Raw genomic sequence first — 20,082 nt, forward strand, 5'->3', positions numbered from 1 at the left:
TGTGAGGCTATGGACTCTGGGAAACAAACTGAGGGTTTTAGAAGGGAGGGGGTTGTGGGGATGGGTGAGCCCAGTGATGCATATTAAGGAGGGCATGGATTGCATGGAGCACTGGGTGTTATACGCAAACAATGAATCATGGAACACTATATCGAAAATTAATGATGTACTGTATGGTGACTAATATAACACAATAAAATACAAAACAATATTTTTCTAATATATACTTATTAAAATACAGATTTGTTGATATTTAAATATGAATATATGAATATGCTATATCTGATGTGAATTATCCTGAAAGGGATAGTATTTGGCTAAAAAAAATCAGAAAACATGCATATGAGATAGGAATTTATCCTCAAATGATTTTACTGCTCTTCTCTGACTTGGAAAATTTAAGTTTTCAAACCTGAAGATTTTTGTGTATTTTGTTTTGTGCTGAACATATGGTAACTCATACAGGTTAGCATTATTCATAACATATAAGAACAGTTACTAATTTACAAACAAAGACATTATATGGCCAGTGCCATCCCTGATTCAGTTTTTAAAATTTATTTTAGAGAGAGAGGATGGGGAGAGGCAAAGGGAGAGGGAGTCTTAGGCAGATTCCCTACTGAGCTAGAGCCTGACTTGGGGCTCAATGCCACGACCCTGAGATTACGACCCCAGCTGAAACCAAGAGCTAGATGCCCAACCGACTACGCCACCCAAGCAGCCCCCAATTCATTTCTGATCAACCATACTTTCACTCCTATGGGAGTTGCTACTGTCAAAGCTCCCATCCCCAGTATCAGAACTGACAAATGTGAAATCTATACTCCTTAACTCCCCAGACTCACCTTTCCTAACTCTTCCCTGTAATATCTACATATAAATGTTATTTTCCAAGAAAAATCCCTCTGCTTATAAAAATCCCTATGAAGCTGTTTTCTCCAGGAATTAGATCTTTTTTTAAATTTCTTTTCAGCGTAACAGTATTCATTATTTTTGCACCACACCCAGTGCTCCATGCAATCTGTGCCCTCTCTAATACCCACCACCTGGTTCCCCCAACCTCCCCCCGCGCCCCTTCAAAACCCTCAGATTGTTTTTCAGAGTCCATAGTCTCTCATGGTTCACCTCCCCTTCCAATTTCCCCCAACTCCCTTCTCCTCTCCAACTCCCCTTGTCCTCCATGCTATTTGTTATGCTCCACAAATAAGTGAAACCATATGATAATTGACTCTCTCTGCTTGACTTATTTCACTCAGCATAATCTCTTCCAGTTCCGTCCATGTTGCTACAAAAGTTGGGTATTCATCCTTTCCAGGAATTAGATCTTGAAGACAATTGATGGCACTGCCTTTATAAGTCATGTATAATGTTAAACAATATAAATTACCTCTTGCTCAGTCCAAACGGAAATACCTGAAAATCTATCCTGGCTTTATTAAAAAGTGAATGCTAGGTCTTGAAAAACTTAAAGTATTTTGAGCTTCCATTTTTTCACTTAGAACATTTAATATGTTGAAGACAGGGTTATCTCCATTTGCCTTCCCAGCTCTAAAAGTGTATGATTCTGATGCTAGTACATAACCCAACAAAAAAGAGTAGTCTAATGATTATACATTCAGGCTGTTTTCAGATGCTAGTTACTAGTCTGAATATTTATGTTAGAGGTTATCAGAATTCACTGATTTAAAGAGCTTTAGAGTTGGGAAAGGATAAGACAACTCAGCTTTTACCTATCAATTATAACATATACATGAAATCATACATATTCAACTAAAGGAAAATAACAAAAGGCCAATACTTTTAAGTTTTAACAAATACCTCAGGTGCTACAAAGTTTGCAGTGTAGCATGGAGTTAAAAGAAGTCCATTTTCTCCTCGAAGTTGTTTTGCAAACCCAAAATCACAGATTCTAATGGAGTCTGCGTTGCCTGATTCATCCATATACAAAATATTACTAGGTTTAAGATCACGATGAACAACCTCGAACATAAAAGAAAAAAATTACATTTCTATAGTGAACTAAACATCTATGAAATGAAACACTTTAAGTTAAAGAATTTCCAGGAGAAGGAACTTTCTAAATCATAAAATTTTGAAAATGACAATTTCTCCAACCGCAAAAGCTTTGACAGCCTGAAGCATATAGAAGAAATTATCTCTGTCCAATAAATGTTCCAGTTTCTATTCAAACCATAAGTTTTGTTAATCATTTCCAACCTCAAAATGTCAAAACTCAATTCTCAATTCCACTTCTGGAAATAATGGACTAAGAGCCTATTTAACATGTTCTTCTCCACAGTAAATAGCTCCAAAACTTGAACATAATTAAAAAATCAACTACCTGAAGGTATAGCGGAATGAACAGAAGCAGACAGACTCTGATGCGATGTATACGCTTCGTTGAGGGAGGGAATACAGGGGAGCTCTAAGTAAGGTTCCCATATCTGTGGCTTTTAGCCTAGGATTAAGTGCAGTTCCTATGTCACACAGTGATGGTGGAAACACATGTGGAAAAGCCCACAGTCTTTCTGGCTGGGAGGAATGGAAAAGAGATGCTAAGAAACTGTGAATGCTTCGGATGAATTCCATTAGGAAAAGAGCCAGAACTGACCCCTGGATCAAAAATACACAGAAGCGCAATGTAATTCAAACAAAGATAAAAGATACAGAGACCAGAGCTGCTGCCCCAAAAGCAGAGTTTTCAGTGCAAACCTGCCAAGAAAATTATCCACCAAAACAAAATGATAATCACTGAAGAAAAAATAACAATATGAAAACCTTTATAACTTAACAATCAAATGTCTGATATACAAGGAACTAAGAAAATGGAACACAGTTCCATGAAAAGAGAAAATCAATTCCAACTCCAAGATGAACCACATTGGACCTGACAAGGATTTTAAAGGGGCCATTATTGGGGCTCCTGGGTGGCTCAGTGGGTTAAAGCCTCTGCCCCTGCCTCAGGTCATGATCCCAGGGTCCTGGGATTGAGCCCCGCATCGGGCTCTCTGCTCAGTGGGAAGCCTGCCTCCTCCTCTCTCTCTGCCTACTTGTGATCTCTGTCTGTCAAATAAATAAATAAAATCTTAAAAAAATTTAAAAATAAATAAAGGGGCCATTATTACATGTGAGGTGATGAAAGTGCTAACTAATGCTATACATTTTGCAATACATAAGTCATTTTGCATTACATAAATGTATCAAAGCAACATGCTGTACACCTTAAACTTACCTAATGTTACATGTCAAATATATCTCAATAAAAAGTACTGTTCAAAATTCATAAAATACATATTTATAAAAGAAATATTAAAAATTAAGAGACTATAATAACTATATCAATGAAGTAAAACAAAAACATGTTCGCAATGCATGAAACTCAGAAGAAAGGCAGTGAGAACCAAATGAAATGCTAGAAATGGAAAACATTCTGAAATTCTCTATGTGATGATTTTTCTACTAATATTATCAACTTTGTTTATTCTAGTCCTACCTTTAATCAGCATTTTACTGCACTAAAAGTTTTTTAAAGATGAGGACCAAGTCTTACTCATGCTTGAATCTGAAATACCTTTTACAATGCCTGGCATGTAGAAATACTCAATATATGTCTGTGATTGACTTAATTGCTATAAGAATCTGAAGGTTTCTAAAATAATAAAGAAAAAAATAGTTATTTTACTTTTCTCAGAAACTCTGGTCACCCTTTATTTTAGAGAGTGTTGATGAAGACAGTCAAGGAATCAAATTTAGCACTATACAGTTTATATTTCAAAATATTTAAAATATACTCTCTTAAAACACACACTATGTACTGGCTTATTTATATTAATTAAAAGAAGGGTCCCTATAGAATTTTCACTATGCCAATTCTGAATTGTTCATTTTTAAATTTTTTATACTTAAGTGAGTATGTACTATTACAACTGATTCAAACTTAAAATTTTAAATTATTTGTGACTTTGTTTCCTTGTATAAATGTATATAATAAAAATTGACTTTTTCATAACTCAATTCACTTGCTTTCTTTATGAAGACATGGGAAGAAAAATAATAGGCCTGCTCCTCCACCAAAGATTTTAATATATTAATATTTCAAATGCTTAGAATCCAAATTTATTACTGTATTTGGAGGAGAGGCTGTCAAGGGTCATGATATAAGTACTCTGGACATCTTTACAAAGAAGACATAGAGATGGGTGATAGACACATGTAAAGGTGGTCAGTATCACTCATCATCAGGAAAATGCAAATCAGCAAAATGAGGTATCACCTTACCACTATAAGAATGGCTAGAATAAAAAAGACAAGAAATAACAAGTGCTAGCAAGGATGTGGAAAAAGGGAACCATAGAGCACTGCTGATGGGAATGTAAACTGGTACAGCCACTGTGGAAAACAGTATGGAGGTTCCTCAAAAAGTTAAAAATAGAACTACCATATCATCTAATAATTTCACTACTGAGAATTTGCCCAAGGAAAACAAAAACACTAACTGAAAAAGACATAGGCACTCCTATGTCTACTGCAACATTATTTCCAATAGCCAACATATGGAGGCAACCTAAGTGTCCATCCACAGATGAATGGATAAGGAAGATAGGATGTATATATGTGTGTGTGTGTGTGTGTGTGTGTGTGTGTGTGTGTGTGTGTGTGTATAATGGGGTATTAGTGCATAGCTATAAAAAAGTGAGTTCTTGCCATTTTCAACAACATGGATGGACCTAGAGGGTATTGTGCTAAGTGAAATAAGTCAGACTGAGAAAGACAAATACCATAAAATTTCACTTTCAAGTGAATCTAAAAAACAAATGAAAAATAAACAAAAAACAGAATTAGACCTATAAACACAGAGACAAAATGATGGCTTCCAGAGGAGAGCAGGTAGAAGTATCAGCAAAATGGGTGAAGGGATAATAGAGTTCTAGGTTTGGAATGAGTAAGTCACAGGAATAAGAAGTATGGCATAGGGAATACAGTCCCTGGTAATGTAATAGCACTGTATGGTGACAGATGGTAGCTACATCTGTTGTGGTGAGTACAGCATAATGTATAGAGTTGTTGAATCACTATGTGGTACACTTGGAGCTAACGTAACATTGTATGTCAACTATACCCCTCAAAAAAGATATACAGTCCTTTTACTGCCAGAACTTTATATGTCAGATACAGCATAATTTCAATAATATTCACAACATGTCCTTGGATAATTATTTGGACTGTTAAGTTTGATTAGGTTTAATAATTTCAAAATCAAAGTTAGATATATTTATATAATTCAAACCATCTTAAAACTAATATGCTTTTAAATCAGGGCAACAGGCAGAGTGAAGAGAATTAATAAAGTATTACCCAATTTCCTAAATCTGTAACTTTCACTACATTATGAATTTTATTAGGATATTCTTTATAGAAATATATGTTACAGGAAAATTCATTTTGGGTTGCGTCTCCTAAATATAATTTTATGAAGATACAGAAGTCTCAAAATTGAAGGGGAGAATATAACTACAACTTACTCCTTGACAATGAAGATAGTCAACTGTCTTAGTTATTACAATCAGTACATCACTAGCTTCCCGTTCTGAGAAACATTTTTTTTTGAGAATACGGTCAAGTAGTTCTCCTCCTTTCATCAAATCCGTAACAAGGTAAACATATCTACCATCATCATAAACCTAAAAAAAAAATTTTTTAAATATTATTATTTATAATTATAATTCTGAAATTTTGAAATTATATTTACTTTCCTTTTCTAGTGAACCTCTATTATTTAAAAAGGACATTAACCCCTTACTGTTAATATAGTACAGGCTACACTGAAGATTAAAATGGCTAAACAACCTCCTACACAGTTTCGAGACCATGTTAAACATATGATTGTATTAACTTTTGAAGTTGTACATTATACTTCACAAATGGTATAAGTTGGAACGACAGAACTCTGTGTCTCTCAAATAGCACCTATCTCATTTTTTATTATATTATAGCCACTTCTTTTTCCTATTAATAATAAGCTTCCTTCTGGCAGTAAATATATTGTTTTTAAATATTGCCCTCACAGTCCATTATCTGATATGGTATCTTAAATATTTGTTGATTTCAAAAATACTATATTAAGGCAAATAAATTAAGAAAAATATGTGTACCCTTCAATTCAGGGCATGTGAGGTGTTAGTGTACACAGATGTGTGTGTATGTATGTGTGTCTGTGTGTGTGTAAATGTGTGCATATATATATAAAACAAAATACTGCTTAAAGATTACAAATCAAAATGCATAATACTATCTCACTCAACGAACAATCCATAATGTTATAGCCATTTTCTATATAATCAAGAAAGTAAACTATTTGAGAATTCGGCAGATTACAAATTTCCTATATCTTCTACACTTATAGTACTACAGAATAATAAATGGTGCTGGTTATGATGTTGATTAGTTGACCAGTCAGAATAGATTCAAACCATCAGGACACTGTCATTTACCAATCATCGTGGTTCCTTTTTGATGTGGTATAGGAGTACAGAATCACAAGGAAAAAAAAGAAAAAGAACTAAAGCGGCTAATTTAAGATTTTTGAGATTTCTGTGGCCTAAAATTAGAATATACCATAAACATGAAAAGTTTCAAAAAGGAAATAAAGTGTCAAGTCAGAACTTCATTAGCTTAGCTGATACATAGATTTTGAATACCTACATCCTTTAAAGTAATGACGTTGGGGTGTTGTCCATAGCGCATCAAAATTTCAATTTCTTCTGAGGGATCTCTCTTACTTTTGTCAATGATCTAAGAAATAAATCAAGAAAAATCTCAGAGAAAACCATATTATTTGCTTTGTCTAAAAATGAATGAAATATTTTCAATTTGGTTATATTTTAAGTAAACACTGAAAACTCAAGAGTGATGCTAGTTTTACATTATTTTAACATTTATAATTTTCCTATAACTGAAACTTAACAATAAAAACCCAGAACATTTCCTTAACATTATATCCCACTTAACTAAAACTATACCAACAGATAATGCGATCAAAATGTAACAGTAATTGTCACAATTGCACAATCTTAACATATAACAATAAAACTATTTAAAACAAGACATTCATGAAATATACCATTCCTCCAAAATAGTCTTATAAAGAAATTCAAATGAAAATATTAAGTGTTAAGACTCTTCCCCCATCTATGATGCGTATTGGGTATTATATGTAAGTGATGAATCTCTAAATTCTACACCTGAAACTAATTTTACCATATATGTTAACTAACTTGAATTTAAAAGCTGGAAAAAAAAAATCCCCTATAATCTTATCTTTGCTATCTCTACTTGCTCCACTGAAAAATGTGTCAGTTACCCTGTAATTTTATATATATGACATATATAGTAACTTATAAATTATATATATTTATAAACTTATAAAATTTATATATATTTTTAAACAAACAGGATAGGCTCAGAGATAATACCTTCACTGCAAATTCCATGTTGGTAGCTGTATGAATGCATCGCTTGCAAACAGAATAGGAGCCAACACCTATATCTTCTTTTAATTCATATACTTCACCAAATTGTGCAGCATTTCCATTTATCTGTTTTTTTTAAAGTAAAATATTAAAGTGAATGAAATATTTTCAGGTTTTTATCTTCTCTCCTAAATATTCAATAATTTGAAATTTAAAAAAAAATCACTATAGAGAAGTTTTATCAGTATTTATAAATGGGTTAAGAAGGTTCATTGCTGATCTTAAATTTTAGGTTTTTGAGATCCCCAAAGCCAAAACAATAAAACAACTAGTTTAGACACTGCCATTATTTTTTTCTTGCCAGAAGAGATATATAAATACAATTTTAAAAATACAATAAAAAATACAATTTAAAAAATTAATAATATCTGCTTTTTCCCAAAACATACGGAGGAGACATCTTTAAATCATATTATACACAGAGATAAATTAAGAAGTTAAAAATCACCTAAAAGTTTTAACGTCTTGAGGAACCTCATTACTGTTTTCCAGAGTGTCTGTACAAGCTTGTATTCCCACCAACAGTGTAAAAGGGTTCCCCTTTCTCCACAACCTTGTCAATACTTGTTGCCTCCTATCTTCTTAATTTTGGCCGTTCTAACTGCTGTAAGGTGGTATCATTGTGGTTTTGATTTGTATTTCCTTGATGGCTAGTGATGTTGAACACTTTTGGGGGATGAGCACTGGGTATTATATGCAACTAATGAATCGTTGAACACTACAACAAAAACTTAATGATGTTCTATATGCTGGCTAACTAAACATAATAAAAATAAATAAATTTTAAAAATCACTTAAAATTATTGTAAATCCATTAGCAATAACTGAAAGAAATAGTTATCCCTACACCAAATAATCTGATTAAGTGGAATTTACCTGAACAACTGGTAACACGTTTGCACTTGTGACAGGAGTGACTTTATATTCTTCCGCAATAGAAGTTGCAACAAAGCTGAATCCTTTGAAGAGTTGATGAGCATTAGCACTAGCTGGCAAACCAGGAGAATCTAATGTCCAAATAATTAAATTTAATTAGAACTACATAGAATTCTGTGATATGAACTATTAGCATTTCTTTATTTATATTTATAAAAGAAACCATTAAATGTTTCCAACAGACATAGTATATCATGTGTTTGATTTACTGAAGACGATCTATCTCCCCATGCTAGCTAGTATACAAGCTAGATAGCATACAAGATTGTAATTTTTGCTTGTTCTGTTCACTGCTGCATCTTCACTGCTTAGTACCTTCAATATTTGTTGATATTCAATATTTGTTGAATTAATATATGAAATAGATGCTATTATAAGTAGACCTCATTAAATTATAAATTGTAAGAGTCAGTGATATATCTCATTTTACTTCCTTATAAATCATTAGCCTGTAAATCATTAGCATGTCAAAGGACTTTAAAAACAAGAATGAAAAAACTTGGAGCACCTGAGTGGCTCAGTTGGTTAAGCATCTGCCTTCAGCTCGGGTCATGTTCCCAGGGTCCTAGGATGGAGCCCTGTGTCTGACTGCCCGCTCAGCAGGGAGTCTGCTTTTCCCTCTCCCTCTGTTCTTCTACCTGCTTGTGCTCGCTCTCATTCTCTCTCTCTCAAATAAATAAATAAATATTTTTTTTTAAAAAAAGAATGAAAAAATTTTTCCCTTTCCTCTAGCCCTTGCTTCCCTGATAAATACTTCCTATTTAAATTCTCTGAAAGATGTCAAAGCAATGCTGTAGATAAGATCCACACTTTCATACAGGACAAACCAACCCTCTGCAAACTTAAAATTCATTTAGTTTTCACCTAAGAAGCTAGTTTATTTTTAACAATCTAATTGAATGACAGCTTTAATGTTACATATAAACATACATTACCTTTAGGTGTTTTTGCAGTAAATTCAGGATCAAAACAAAAGGTATCATCTGGTTTTCCAGAAGCAGGTTTGAAAGGAGGTTGAACTTCTCTTCTATATAATTTCTAGACAAAAAGCAGGATTACACAAAATCATATTAACATTTTAAAATTATTGTATTTTCTAAGGGAAAGAACCTAAGTTTCACAGTCCTTAACATAAGACTCACAATTTAATAAATAAAATTTTGACAGGCTTCAGATACCTGTTAACCAAATTCCAAAAATTTGAGAGAGAATGTACATAGTCAAATGAGACCAGGAAACACAACAATGATGCCAAAAGTTGCAGTCACAAGGAATGATGCTCAATTTTGGATATCAAAAACTAACTTGAATTCTCACTGGTAAAATAACCATGTACAATGTATCACAATGTGACCATACAGAAATAACAATAACATTCAAGAATTTAAAACTAATAGATTATCTATTTTTTAAGATTTTATTTATCCATTTGACAGACAGAGAGGGATCACAAGTAGGCAGAGAGGCAGGCAGAGAAAGAGAGGGGGAAGCAGGCTCTCTGCTGAGCAGAGACCCTGATGCGTGCTCGATTCCAGGACCTTGAGATCATGACCTGAGCAGAAGGCAGAGGCTTAACCCACTGAGCCACCCAGGTGCCCCTAGATTATCTTTAAGAAGTATATATTTCACCTAAAATATTTTGTTGTTACATAAAAATATGTCTTAAATATACTGTTTAGGGCTCTTATTATATAATCTAAAAATATAATCTTGTCTAACAATTTAACTTTCTAAAACAAGTTTTTGAAAGACTTTTAAAACATATTAAAATATATGAAAATATATTACCCTCTTTCGAAAATCTGCTTTCTTAAAAGGTTACAGTCCCAAAGTGGGGGGAAATTAATAATTACTCTGATTTTCATTTATTAAAATATATAAACAATCAATTCTTTTGTTATTTAAATTAAGAACAATGAACATAAACTGACTGGTGGAAAAAAGGAATTTGCAGTTGTCTAGTTGAGGAGAAAGGAAGAGTAGACAAGATTAGGAAAAAAATGACAAGGGGATACAAGGACACCAGGAAAGGGAGGCACACACATATGACACAGGGCAGACTCCCACGTAGCATGTCTACTGAGTGGCCTTTCAAGGTATTAATACTAATGGGTTATGTTATGCAGTTGTACAATTATAAAAATCATTTTTTCCAACGTTTAGTTTAAATTCCAGCTAGTTAACATACAGTGCAATACTAGTTTTAGGTATAGAATTTGGTGAGGCATCACTTACATGACACCTGATGCTCATTATAACAAGTGCCCTCCTTAATTCCCATCAGCTGTTTAACCCATTTCCCACCCAACCCCTCCCCTCCAGCAACTCTCAATTTGTTTTCTATATTTAAGAGTCTGTCTCTTAGTTTGCCTCTCTTTCTTTTCCCCTATGTTTATTTGTGTTGTCTCTTAAATTCCACATATAAGTGATACCATATAATTGTCTTTCTCTGACTGGCTTTTTTCACTTAGCATAATACACTGTAGTTCCGTTTTTGTAATTGCAAATGGCAAGATTTCATTCTTTTTGATGGCTGAGTAATATTCTAATATATAGATAGATAGATAGATAGATAGATGTGCATATATATATATATATAGATACCTATCTATCTATATATCACTTCTTCTCAGTTGATGGACATTTGGGCTGTTTCTGTAATTTGGCTATCCTTGATAATGTTGTTATAGAGATCAGGGTGCATGTATCCCGTTGAATCAATATTTTTGGGTAAACACCTAATACTGCAACTGCTGGGTCATATGATAGTTTTATTTTTAACTTTTTGATGAACCTCCATACTGTTTTCAGAGTGGCTACAACAGTTTGCATTCCCACTAGCAGTATAAGAGGGTTCCCCTTTGTCTGCATCCTTGCCAACACCTGTTGTTTCCTGTGTTGTTAATTTTAGCTAGTCTGACTGATAAAAAGTGATATCTCATTGTAGTTCTGTATTTCCCTGATGACAAGTGACAGTGAACATCTTTTCATTATCTGCTGGTCATCTGTATGTCTTTGGAAGAATGTCTATTCATGTCTTCTGCCCAGTTTTTAATTGGATTATTCAATTTTGGGTGTTGAATTTTATAAGTTCTTTATATATTTTGGATACTAACCCTTTATCAGATATGTCATCTGTAAATATCTTCCCCCATTCCCGTAGGTTGCCTTTTAGTTTTGTTGATTGTTTCCTTTGCTGTACAGAAGCTTTTTACCAATTAAGTGTGGTTATTCTTCCCTATTCTCAGTTGGGGAATGTGAAGGAAGAAGAGAAATAAATTAGAATTCATTTTCTTCAAGAATTTGCCTTATCATTTACCCCCTTACCCCTTTCTCTCCCTCCTTCACATTCCCCAACTGAGAATAGGGGAGAATAGTAATCATACTCAGTAGGTAAAACATATGAGTAACAAAAATTTACTAAATATCATACACACATTTACTGGTTCAAAGTAATTGCCATGACATCTACATAAAATGACATCTAAGTAAAAATCTCATACCCCCCCAAAAAAACTACATTAAGTTTATCAACAAAGTCCAAATATAACCATTTTATTCTTCAGTGTTAGTTTATATTAAAGTCACTCAGTAACAAAGTTTATACTGAACTTACATTCCAGTCAACATTTGCAAAAAAAAGATGTCTTTTAATTTCCTCAACTCCTTCTGAACCTATAAAAGAAGAAATAATTTTTTACTGATATAATTTTTTAAGCCTTCTACCTGGCTTCTCTGCTATTATCTGTTTAAGACTATGTACATTTCATAGATTCCTTGCAGTGAACATTTTATGATTTATCTGATATTTTATTGTGTTTTTTATTTAATGATAAAATACAGCTGATGTTCACACTGAAGCACATAAAGTATCATGAAATACTGAAATGCCTTGCAAGTTAAATCAAAGTAACATTTAACATATAACTAAAATTGAGGTTTATTTTTTCCTTTACAATTCAAGTTACAATCTTGTATCTCAAGGCCAAATTAAAAAGTGCAACAGAATAAAGTCACATTGAAATTTTAACACAAGTACATAAATAAAACAATACGATCATATCCAGATCCAGGGAAAGGTTACCAGTAAGTAGCCAAATAATGAGAGACTAGGGACATATTTACCTTGAAGAGTACTGGAAGGGACAAAATAATTACATTCAAATATGTAACAGGATTACTTATATAAGGGATAATTCTGTGAATTATTTTACAAGAGGTAATCCACATGATATATATAATGATAGATATTAAACAAAAGTTCTGAATAACTAGACCACTCCATTTTTAAATTATAGACACAATAGAGTTTACTGGATCCATGTACATATGAAATGCAAACTTCTAGGTATAAATATATAGCAATAGTAAATAAACTTAGCCAGAAAACAAAGTTACAATTATCCTCCCAAAGCATGCAATGTATTGTTATAAAAGCTAAGGCAATGAAGAATACCCAATCTATTTGCTGGATTCCTTTTGAATAACATCCTTAGAAGACTTTGTGCCTCAGCACTAAGAAATTGAGGCATCCCAAGTTTTGCTCTGAAAAAGAAGATTTTAGAAAATTTCACTTAAATCTAGCCATATTTTAAATTGACAGATCTTAAAAAGAATTTAAAAGAATTCTTTAACAATGACAGACAGTATCCCTTTTATGGTAGGAGAACAAAACAAGAGAGTGTGAAAAAATGTTCTTTTGTGTCAACTGAAAACAAGTATCTCAAAACTGAAAGCAAGGAATTTTTCCCAAAAGAAAACAAATAATGTTCACACTTACTTTAATATCATGTTCATGGTCTCATTTCTGTCTTTACCTTGAAATGGCAGAGTACCAGTAAGCATTTCAAACTAAAACAAATAGAAAGTAACACATAATTTAGCAGAACTTAGAATATATAATAAAATTATTTAGGAAAAAAAAATGAGACAGATAATACATAATTATCAAATCATGTAGGAGCTACATGATAGGTCAATAAAGGACCAGAAAACTAAGTCCATTAAGGGCCTACACTTCTGGTACCCCACTACACATAGCCCAACTGACAGGTGACCTGTAGTAAATGAAACCAACCAATTTTTTCCAGTCTTATCTAATCTGGCTAAGGTCGCAAAACCAATGCAATCTGAAAATAGATACATAGCATCTTCTTTTAAAATATATTTAGAGCAAACATTTAACAATGAATGGGAAAAAATTATCATTGAGCCATTTCAAATTGATACATGCTTTGTACAACAGAAACTAATATTACAATGTATATTATCTAACGAATTTAAATAAAAACTCAAAGAATTTCTACAAAAGGCCAATAATCTCATGAAAAAGATGTTCAACATCACTAGTCATTAGTGAAATAAAAAGAAAAAAAGATTTAGTCATTCTTATTCTCCTCTCTGCTCCCCAACCCCCAAAAAGAAATTAAAAAAAAGAACAAGAAGCTACACACACCAGTATCTTAAAAAGGAATTTTTGAGATCATTGTACATGGCATAAAAACAATTTCTCTAAGAGATTTAATTGCGATGTAAATAATTAGAACATTTAATAATGGCATAAAAAAGACTAGATCTAAAAATTAAGATTACAGTTCACTAAAGAGAAAACTTTTTATATCTCTAATATTTAAATCTTTTGTTTCATTCATTTTTAATTATTATGTTCAGTAAGCCAACATATATCTCTAACATTTAAGTCTTGAACTTGGATTCAGCAATGGCTTTTGCTTCAGTCCTCTGCTCATTTATCTGAATTCTTAACCTTAGTTAGCTTACCCATTCCACTCTTTCCTATACACTGATGACTTTCAAATCTGTTCTAGCCTCAATCTCTCTCAAGCCCCAGTCATCCCTCCTAAATCTGTAGTAATGTTTCTCAACTGGAAACAGAAGAAATAGAGGTAGGAGCCACAGAAAGGGAAAAAAGAAAAAAGAGATGATAGTATATAGGGATCACAGTTCTCAAGTTCCAGTCCCTTGTGTCCAAACCTAAAGGTATGGTTCTCTACTGGGGACTGGAGGAGTAGAGGTGGTAATGGCAAGGACAAAAGGAAGAAGGACATTATACTGGAATCACACTTCCCCCCCTAAATTAAACTGTATGTTGGCTGACTGAGTAGTGTGCCTTTTTTTTTTAAAGTCTCCAGATGATTTTGATCCTCTCTTCACTTCCCTCTCCTAATTTATTATCACCAAGGGGTTAGCCACAAACCTACAGTAACCTATGTAATATTTTATAAATAAATCATTTCTCCACTTCCAAAACCAGCTCTCCTTCCCAACTATCTCTCTCTTTTTTTTAAAAGATTTTATTTATTTATTTGACAGAGAGAGATCACAAGTAGGCAGAGAGGCAGGCAGAGAGTGAGAGAGAGGGATGCAGGCTCCCCGCTGAGCAGAGAGCCCGATGCGGGACTCGATCCCAGGACCCTGAGATCATGACCTGAGCCGAAGGCAGCGGCTTAACCCAATGAGCCACCCAGGCGCCCCCCAACTATCTCTTTTCTACTGAACTTCCATTCTTTCAATTCCCTAAAGTTCATAAATTTTAAATATATCTTTATCTTTGACCCTTTCCTTCTGCTTTCATCTGTGACATCAAATCAGGTATTAAGATCAGGCACTTCCTTCTTCCTTCCTGAAATAAATTTTTGCTCTAATTACCATCTTTTTAAAGAATCTACAAAACTTTCCTACTACTCCAGAGAATCACATGTATATATGTTTACAGGCTTATTGTCTCATTTCCTGCACCTTCACCCTCACTCTCCACTACTATTCTAATATTCTAATTGGTTCTCCAGTTCTTTGCTAATATGATCACAACACTATACTTCCTGACTTGGAGCTATTTAAATTTTATACATGCTTCAGGATTTAAGTTTCACCTCCTCCACGTCTCCTAAATGAATGTATGTGATTTCTTTCCTGAATTCCTAAGGTATACTATCAGTTGACTGAGCTGATCCAGTTTCCCCAACCAGACCGTATGCCTTCTTAGGTCATGAAAAATGTCAAATATTGCACTTCCAGCTTATCCCTACCCCACTACCCTCTCCAAATGCCGGGTTTGTAATAGTTACTAATACATTAATGTGTCATATAGTATGTTATTCAGTAGTAAATAGGCAAAATGGATTATCAGAAAGATGACTTACACAAGCAAATTGATTCAATAGCCATTCATTTATCACCCTACTTAATACTGCAAATTCTATCCTTAATTTATATCAGATTAATCAGTGTGTATGCCCACTATGCTAGGTACCATGGAAGATGAAAAGTAGTAGGAAACAGGATTGCTCTCCAGGTACATACATGAAACAATTCGACAATAAGACAGTTTATGGCAGGGGCGCCTGGGTGGCTCAGTGGGTTAGGCCGCTGCCTTTGGCTCAGGTCATGATCTCAGGGTCCTGGGATCGAGTCCCGCATCGGGCTCTCTGCTCAGCGGGGAGCCTGCTTCCTCCTCTCTCTCTCTGCCTGCCTCTCTGCCTACTTGTGATTTCTCTCTGTCAAGTAAATAAATAAAATCTTTAAAAAAAAAAAAAAAAGACAGTTTATGGCAAAGTGCTAAATTCTGTGATACCTAATTAAAAATCATGTGACAATTAAACATAGTATTCTGAAACCTAAAATCTAGAAAGCCTTTTTCTAAATTTTAAATTTGAATAGCTTATAAAAGAATGGTACCATTTACCTTTTTTTCATCTAGGAACTTTAAAAGAAACCAGAATACAAAAACCTTAATTCTTACTGTGTAAGAGCTAGCCAGTCACAAATTTTTTAGTAATCATGAACTGTCAAAACTCTGTTCTCACCTAGACATTCCAAAATTTAAATTAAAATTCTAAATAATATTACTTTTATATTGGCATAATTTAAAAAAACAAACACTACTTACCATAAGTACACCATATGACCACCAATCAGCACTCTGGGAATGTCCTCTCCGATTTACTATTTCAGGAGCCATATACTCCACTGTACCACAAAATGAGTAAGCCTTCTTTTCTTGATCTACTGATTCCTTGCTGAGCCCAAAATCTATAATAACAATATGACACGAAAATGTATCTGAAGATATTCAGAAAATAGAAAATACCAAAAGAAATAAAATTGTGTTAGGCCTTAAAACAATTCATGGATAGCCTATAATTACTTTTCAGAAACCTCTCCTGTGAGACAATGGAATGCAGCCTGTATTTTACAATATACTCTTTCAGAGCATTTAAAGATTGCTCAGTTAAATTTCATCATCAAAATACATGTTTTCATGTCTATACTAGAATATCATTCAGCAACTTTGAGAGGTCAATAATTAAATCAAAGCTGTCATAGTGATCTAAGTTTTAAATCAGGCTAAGACAAGAAGGAGAGAGTAACTTACACTTTTTAAAACACTAAAAAAGCAACTTATGCTTTGGCTTTGGTGAGCTTCCATTTTTGTTTAAGGCTTTCAAGAGCTAAAGGTACTAATATATGAAAATCAATCTTATTCCTATGTGCTATCAATGAAAAATTGGAGGCTGAAATTCAAAAGGTACCATTTATAATACCACCAAAATCCCCCACATAAAATCCACAGGTATAAATATACAAAGTATATGTAAGACCTGTATGCTGAAAACTAGAAACACTGCTGAAAGAAATCAAAGCAGATCTAAATAAACGCAGAGACACATCGTATGTATGGTTTGGAAGATTCAGTGCTGTTAAAGTACCAGTTTTCCTAAAAACTGATATACAGGGTTGCCTGGGTGGCTCAGTGGATTAAGCCTCTGCCTTCAGCTCAGGTCATGATCTCAGGGTCCTGGGATCGAGTTCTGTGTTAGACTCTTTGCTCAGCGGGGAGCCTGCTTCCCTTCCTCTCTCTCTGCCTGCCTCTCTGCCTACTTGTGATCTCTGTCTGTCAAATAAATAAAATCTTAAAAAAAATCTACAGAGTCAATGAAACTGTTTTTAGAGTCAATGAAACTTTAATAAAAATCCCAGCAAGATTTCTTTTGTAAAAATCAAAAAGCTAAACTTAAAATTTACATAAAAATATTGTAGGAAATACAATACCCAAAGTAATATTGGAGGAAAAAAAACAATGAATGACTTACACTACCTCACCTTCAATACTTAATATAAAGCTACAGTAATCAAGAAATTGTGGCATTGGAGAAAGGCTAGACACATATATGTCACATGTATGACACTATATATTGACATACATATTGATGTATATCAATGCAAAAGGACAGTGTCCAAGAATAGACTAACACATACAGTTCTACTCTAGTGCTTGTTTTGGTATTAAGGAGGGCACATATTGCATGGAGCACTGGGTGTGGTACATAAACAATAAATTTTGGAGCACTGAAAAAATATTAAATTAAAAGAAAATGTAAAATTTGTTCCAATGTGATTGATACATTAGGGAACAATTTGAGCATAATGTGAATTTCAAATGGGGTTGGCTTATGTGTGGCTTATGCACAATTTTGTCTACAAGAGAGTACTAGGTGAAACACTACAAACTGTACCTAGCTGAAGCAAGCACATACCCCACACATCGGTCAGCTATTTCAGCTCACCATGTGTATTATGAGCCACTCCTGTCCACCTGTAGTGATACAACCTTCCTCCCGATTCCAGATAATCTATCTTCTACTATTTCACAAGAACCAACAAACTGTAACCCTTCTGACAACAATTCTACAAGCAAATTTCCAGATTTTTTTCCAAAGTAAGGTTCCTACTTATTTTAGAATTTATATATTCCTAAACACTTAGAATGTATAAAAGAATACTTTCATTTTTATTAATTTCCTATATTTCTTTTGTCTGGTTATATATTTGAGTATTAAACCATTAGCCCCATTTTTCCCATTAAGGAAAAATGTGCTTTTCATTATGTAATTATTCATAGTGGAGTGATTTTTTTTTTAAGATCCCACATGCTGCATTAGAACTGCCTATATATTGTAAGCTGATTTCTGATAAAGGTGTAAAAGCAATTCCATAAAGAAAGTTAAGTTCTTTTCTTTGGTGCCAGAACAACAGGATATTAATACACAAAAACATCCTCATAACATAAAGAAACATTAACTAAAAATGAATCATAGAACTAAATGGAAAACCTAAAACTAAAACTTCCAAAAGAATAAAAGGAGGAAATCTTTGTGATCTTGCATTAGGCATGGGTTTCTGAGATACAACATCAAAACCATAATTCATAAAAGAAAAAAAGTTGATTACTGGACTTTATCAGAATCACAACTCTTCAAAAGATACTGTTCAGAAAAGAAAAAAAAAAGAAGCTACAGACTGGAGAAAATATTTGCAAGCTGCATATCTGGTAAGGCTCTTGTACTCAATATATTTTAAAAACGCAAAAAAAAACCCCTCAAAATTCAGTAGTAAGAAAACAAACAATCCATATTTTTTAAATGGGCAAAAGATCTGAACAGAGACTTCTCCAAAGAAATAAATACACAAAGAGATGCTCACTGTCATTAACTATTAGGGGAATTCAAATTAAAACCCCAATGAATCCTACTACATGCCTATTTGTATAGCTAAAATAAAAATACTGACAATACCAAGTAATGACAGGAATGCAGAGTAACTAGAGCACTCACATGTTACTGCTGGGTATGTAAAATGGTGCGACCACTTGGATGACACTCTAGAGGTTTCTCACTAAGTTAAAAATACACTTACCATACGATCAAGCAATTCCACTCCTTCAGTATTTACTCAAGTGAAATAGAAATTTATGTTCACATAAAATCTGCACATGAATATTTACAGTGATTTTATTCATCACTGCCAAAAACTGGAAACAAGCCAAATGCCCCTTAATTGGGGATTAGACAAACCATGGCATCATGATAAAATGGAACACTATTCAGCAATAAAAAATAAATTGATACACACAATATAGATTAATCTCAAATGCACTATATTAAGTAAAGGAAGCCAGACTCAAAAGGCTATTTACTGTATGCCTCTATTTATATAACATCATGGAAAAGGCAAAACCTTAGGGACAGAAATTAGATTGATATTTGTCTAGGGTAAAAAGGAGGATTAACTTATAATGGGGAAATTGTAGAAGATGATAGAATTGTTTTATATCTTTATGTTGGTGATGGGAATAAAACTAAATGTATTCGTCAAAGTTTGCAGAACTATAGATGAAAAAGTGATTTTTTAAAATTAAATCTTATATTTTGAGACAACTACAAATTCACATGCAGTTATGTGAAATACTACAAGAGATCTCATTTACCCTTTACCCAGTTTCCCCCATGGTAACATCTTACAAAACTATATTACAAGATCATAACCACAATATAACAAGGATATAGTTAAGATAAAGAAAAATTCCATCACCACAAAGACCCAAAGAATGAGTTTTACTCGATGTAAATTATACCTTAATTCTATAAATGAAAATAAAGCCATAAGTCCTATATGGATCTCTTAAAATATCAATATTAATTTTAGGGTCTCTCAAAATTAATTTTCTAACCATGCTCAATATTTTCATTTAAAAATCACTTACCCTTGTATAATAACTCGAATGCATTGTGATTTTTCCACAATTTAAAAAATCTTTTCA

At 33.3% G+C, this 20,082-nt stretch overlaps 1 protein-coding gene across 3 annotated transcripts in view; it reads right to left on the bottom strand.

Annotated features, from left to right (window-relative positions):
* Positions 1 to 20,082, bottom strand: part of RPS6KA6 (ribosomal protein S6 kinase A6) — a 195,891-nt gene that overhangs the window by 31,337 nt on the left and 144,472 nt on the right. For 2 of the 3 annotated variants that reach the window (XM_059157145.1, XM_059157146.1), the window contains 10 exons: positions 16,372 to 16,514; positions 13,246 to 13,316; positions 12,922 to 13,010; positions 12,082 to 12,140; positions 9,401 to 9,503; positions 8,406 to 8,536; positions 7,473 to 7,595; positions 6,703 to 6,792; positions 5,523 to 5,681; positions 1,819 to 1,980 (listed from right to left, as the gene is read on the bottom strand). In XM_059157145.1, the coding sequence (XP_059013128.1) occupies positions 1,819 to 1,980; positions 5,523 to 5,681; positions 6,703 to 6,792; positions 7,473 to 7,595; positions 8,406 to 8,536; positions 9,401 to 9,503; positions 12,082 to 12,140; positions 12,922 to 13,010; positions 13,246 to 13,316; positions 16,372 to 16,514 (1,130 nt within the window). Of the gene's footprint in view, positions 1 to 1,818; positions 1,981 to 5,522; positions 5,682 to 6,702; positions 6,793 to 7,472; positions 7,599 to 8,405; positions 8,537 to 9,400; positions 9,504 to 12,081; positions 12,141 to 12,921; positions 13,011 to 13,245; positions 13,317 to 16,371; positions 16,515 to 20,082 lie in introns of all 3 variants that reach the window. The other variant, XM_059157144.1, reaches the window with a different exon arrangement.

The sequence above is a fragment of the Mustela lutreola genome, chromosome X (assembly GCF_030435805.1).
Source record: "Mustela lutreola isolate mMusLut2 chromosome X, mMusLut2.pri, whole genome shotgun sequence".
Classification (NCBI taxonomy): domain Eukaryota; kingdom Metazoa; phylum Chordata; class Mammalia; order Carnivora; family Mustelidae; genus Mustela; species Mustela lutreola.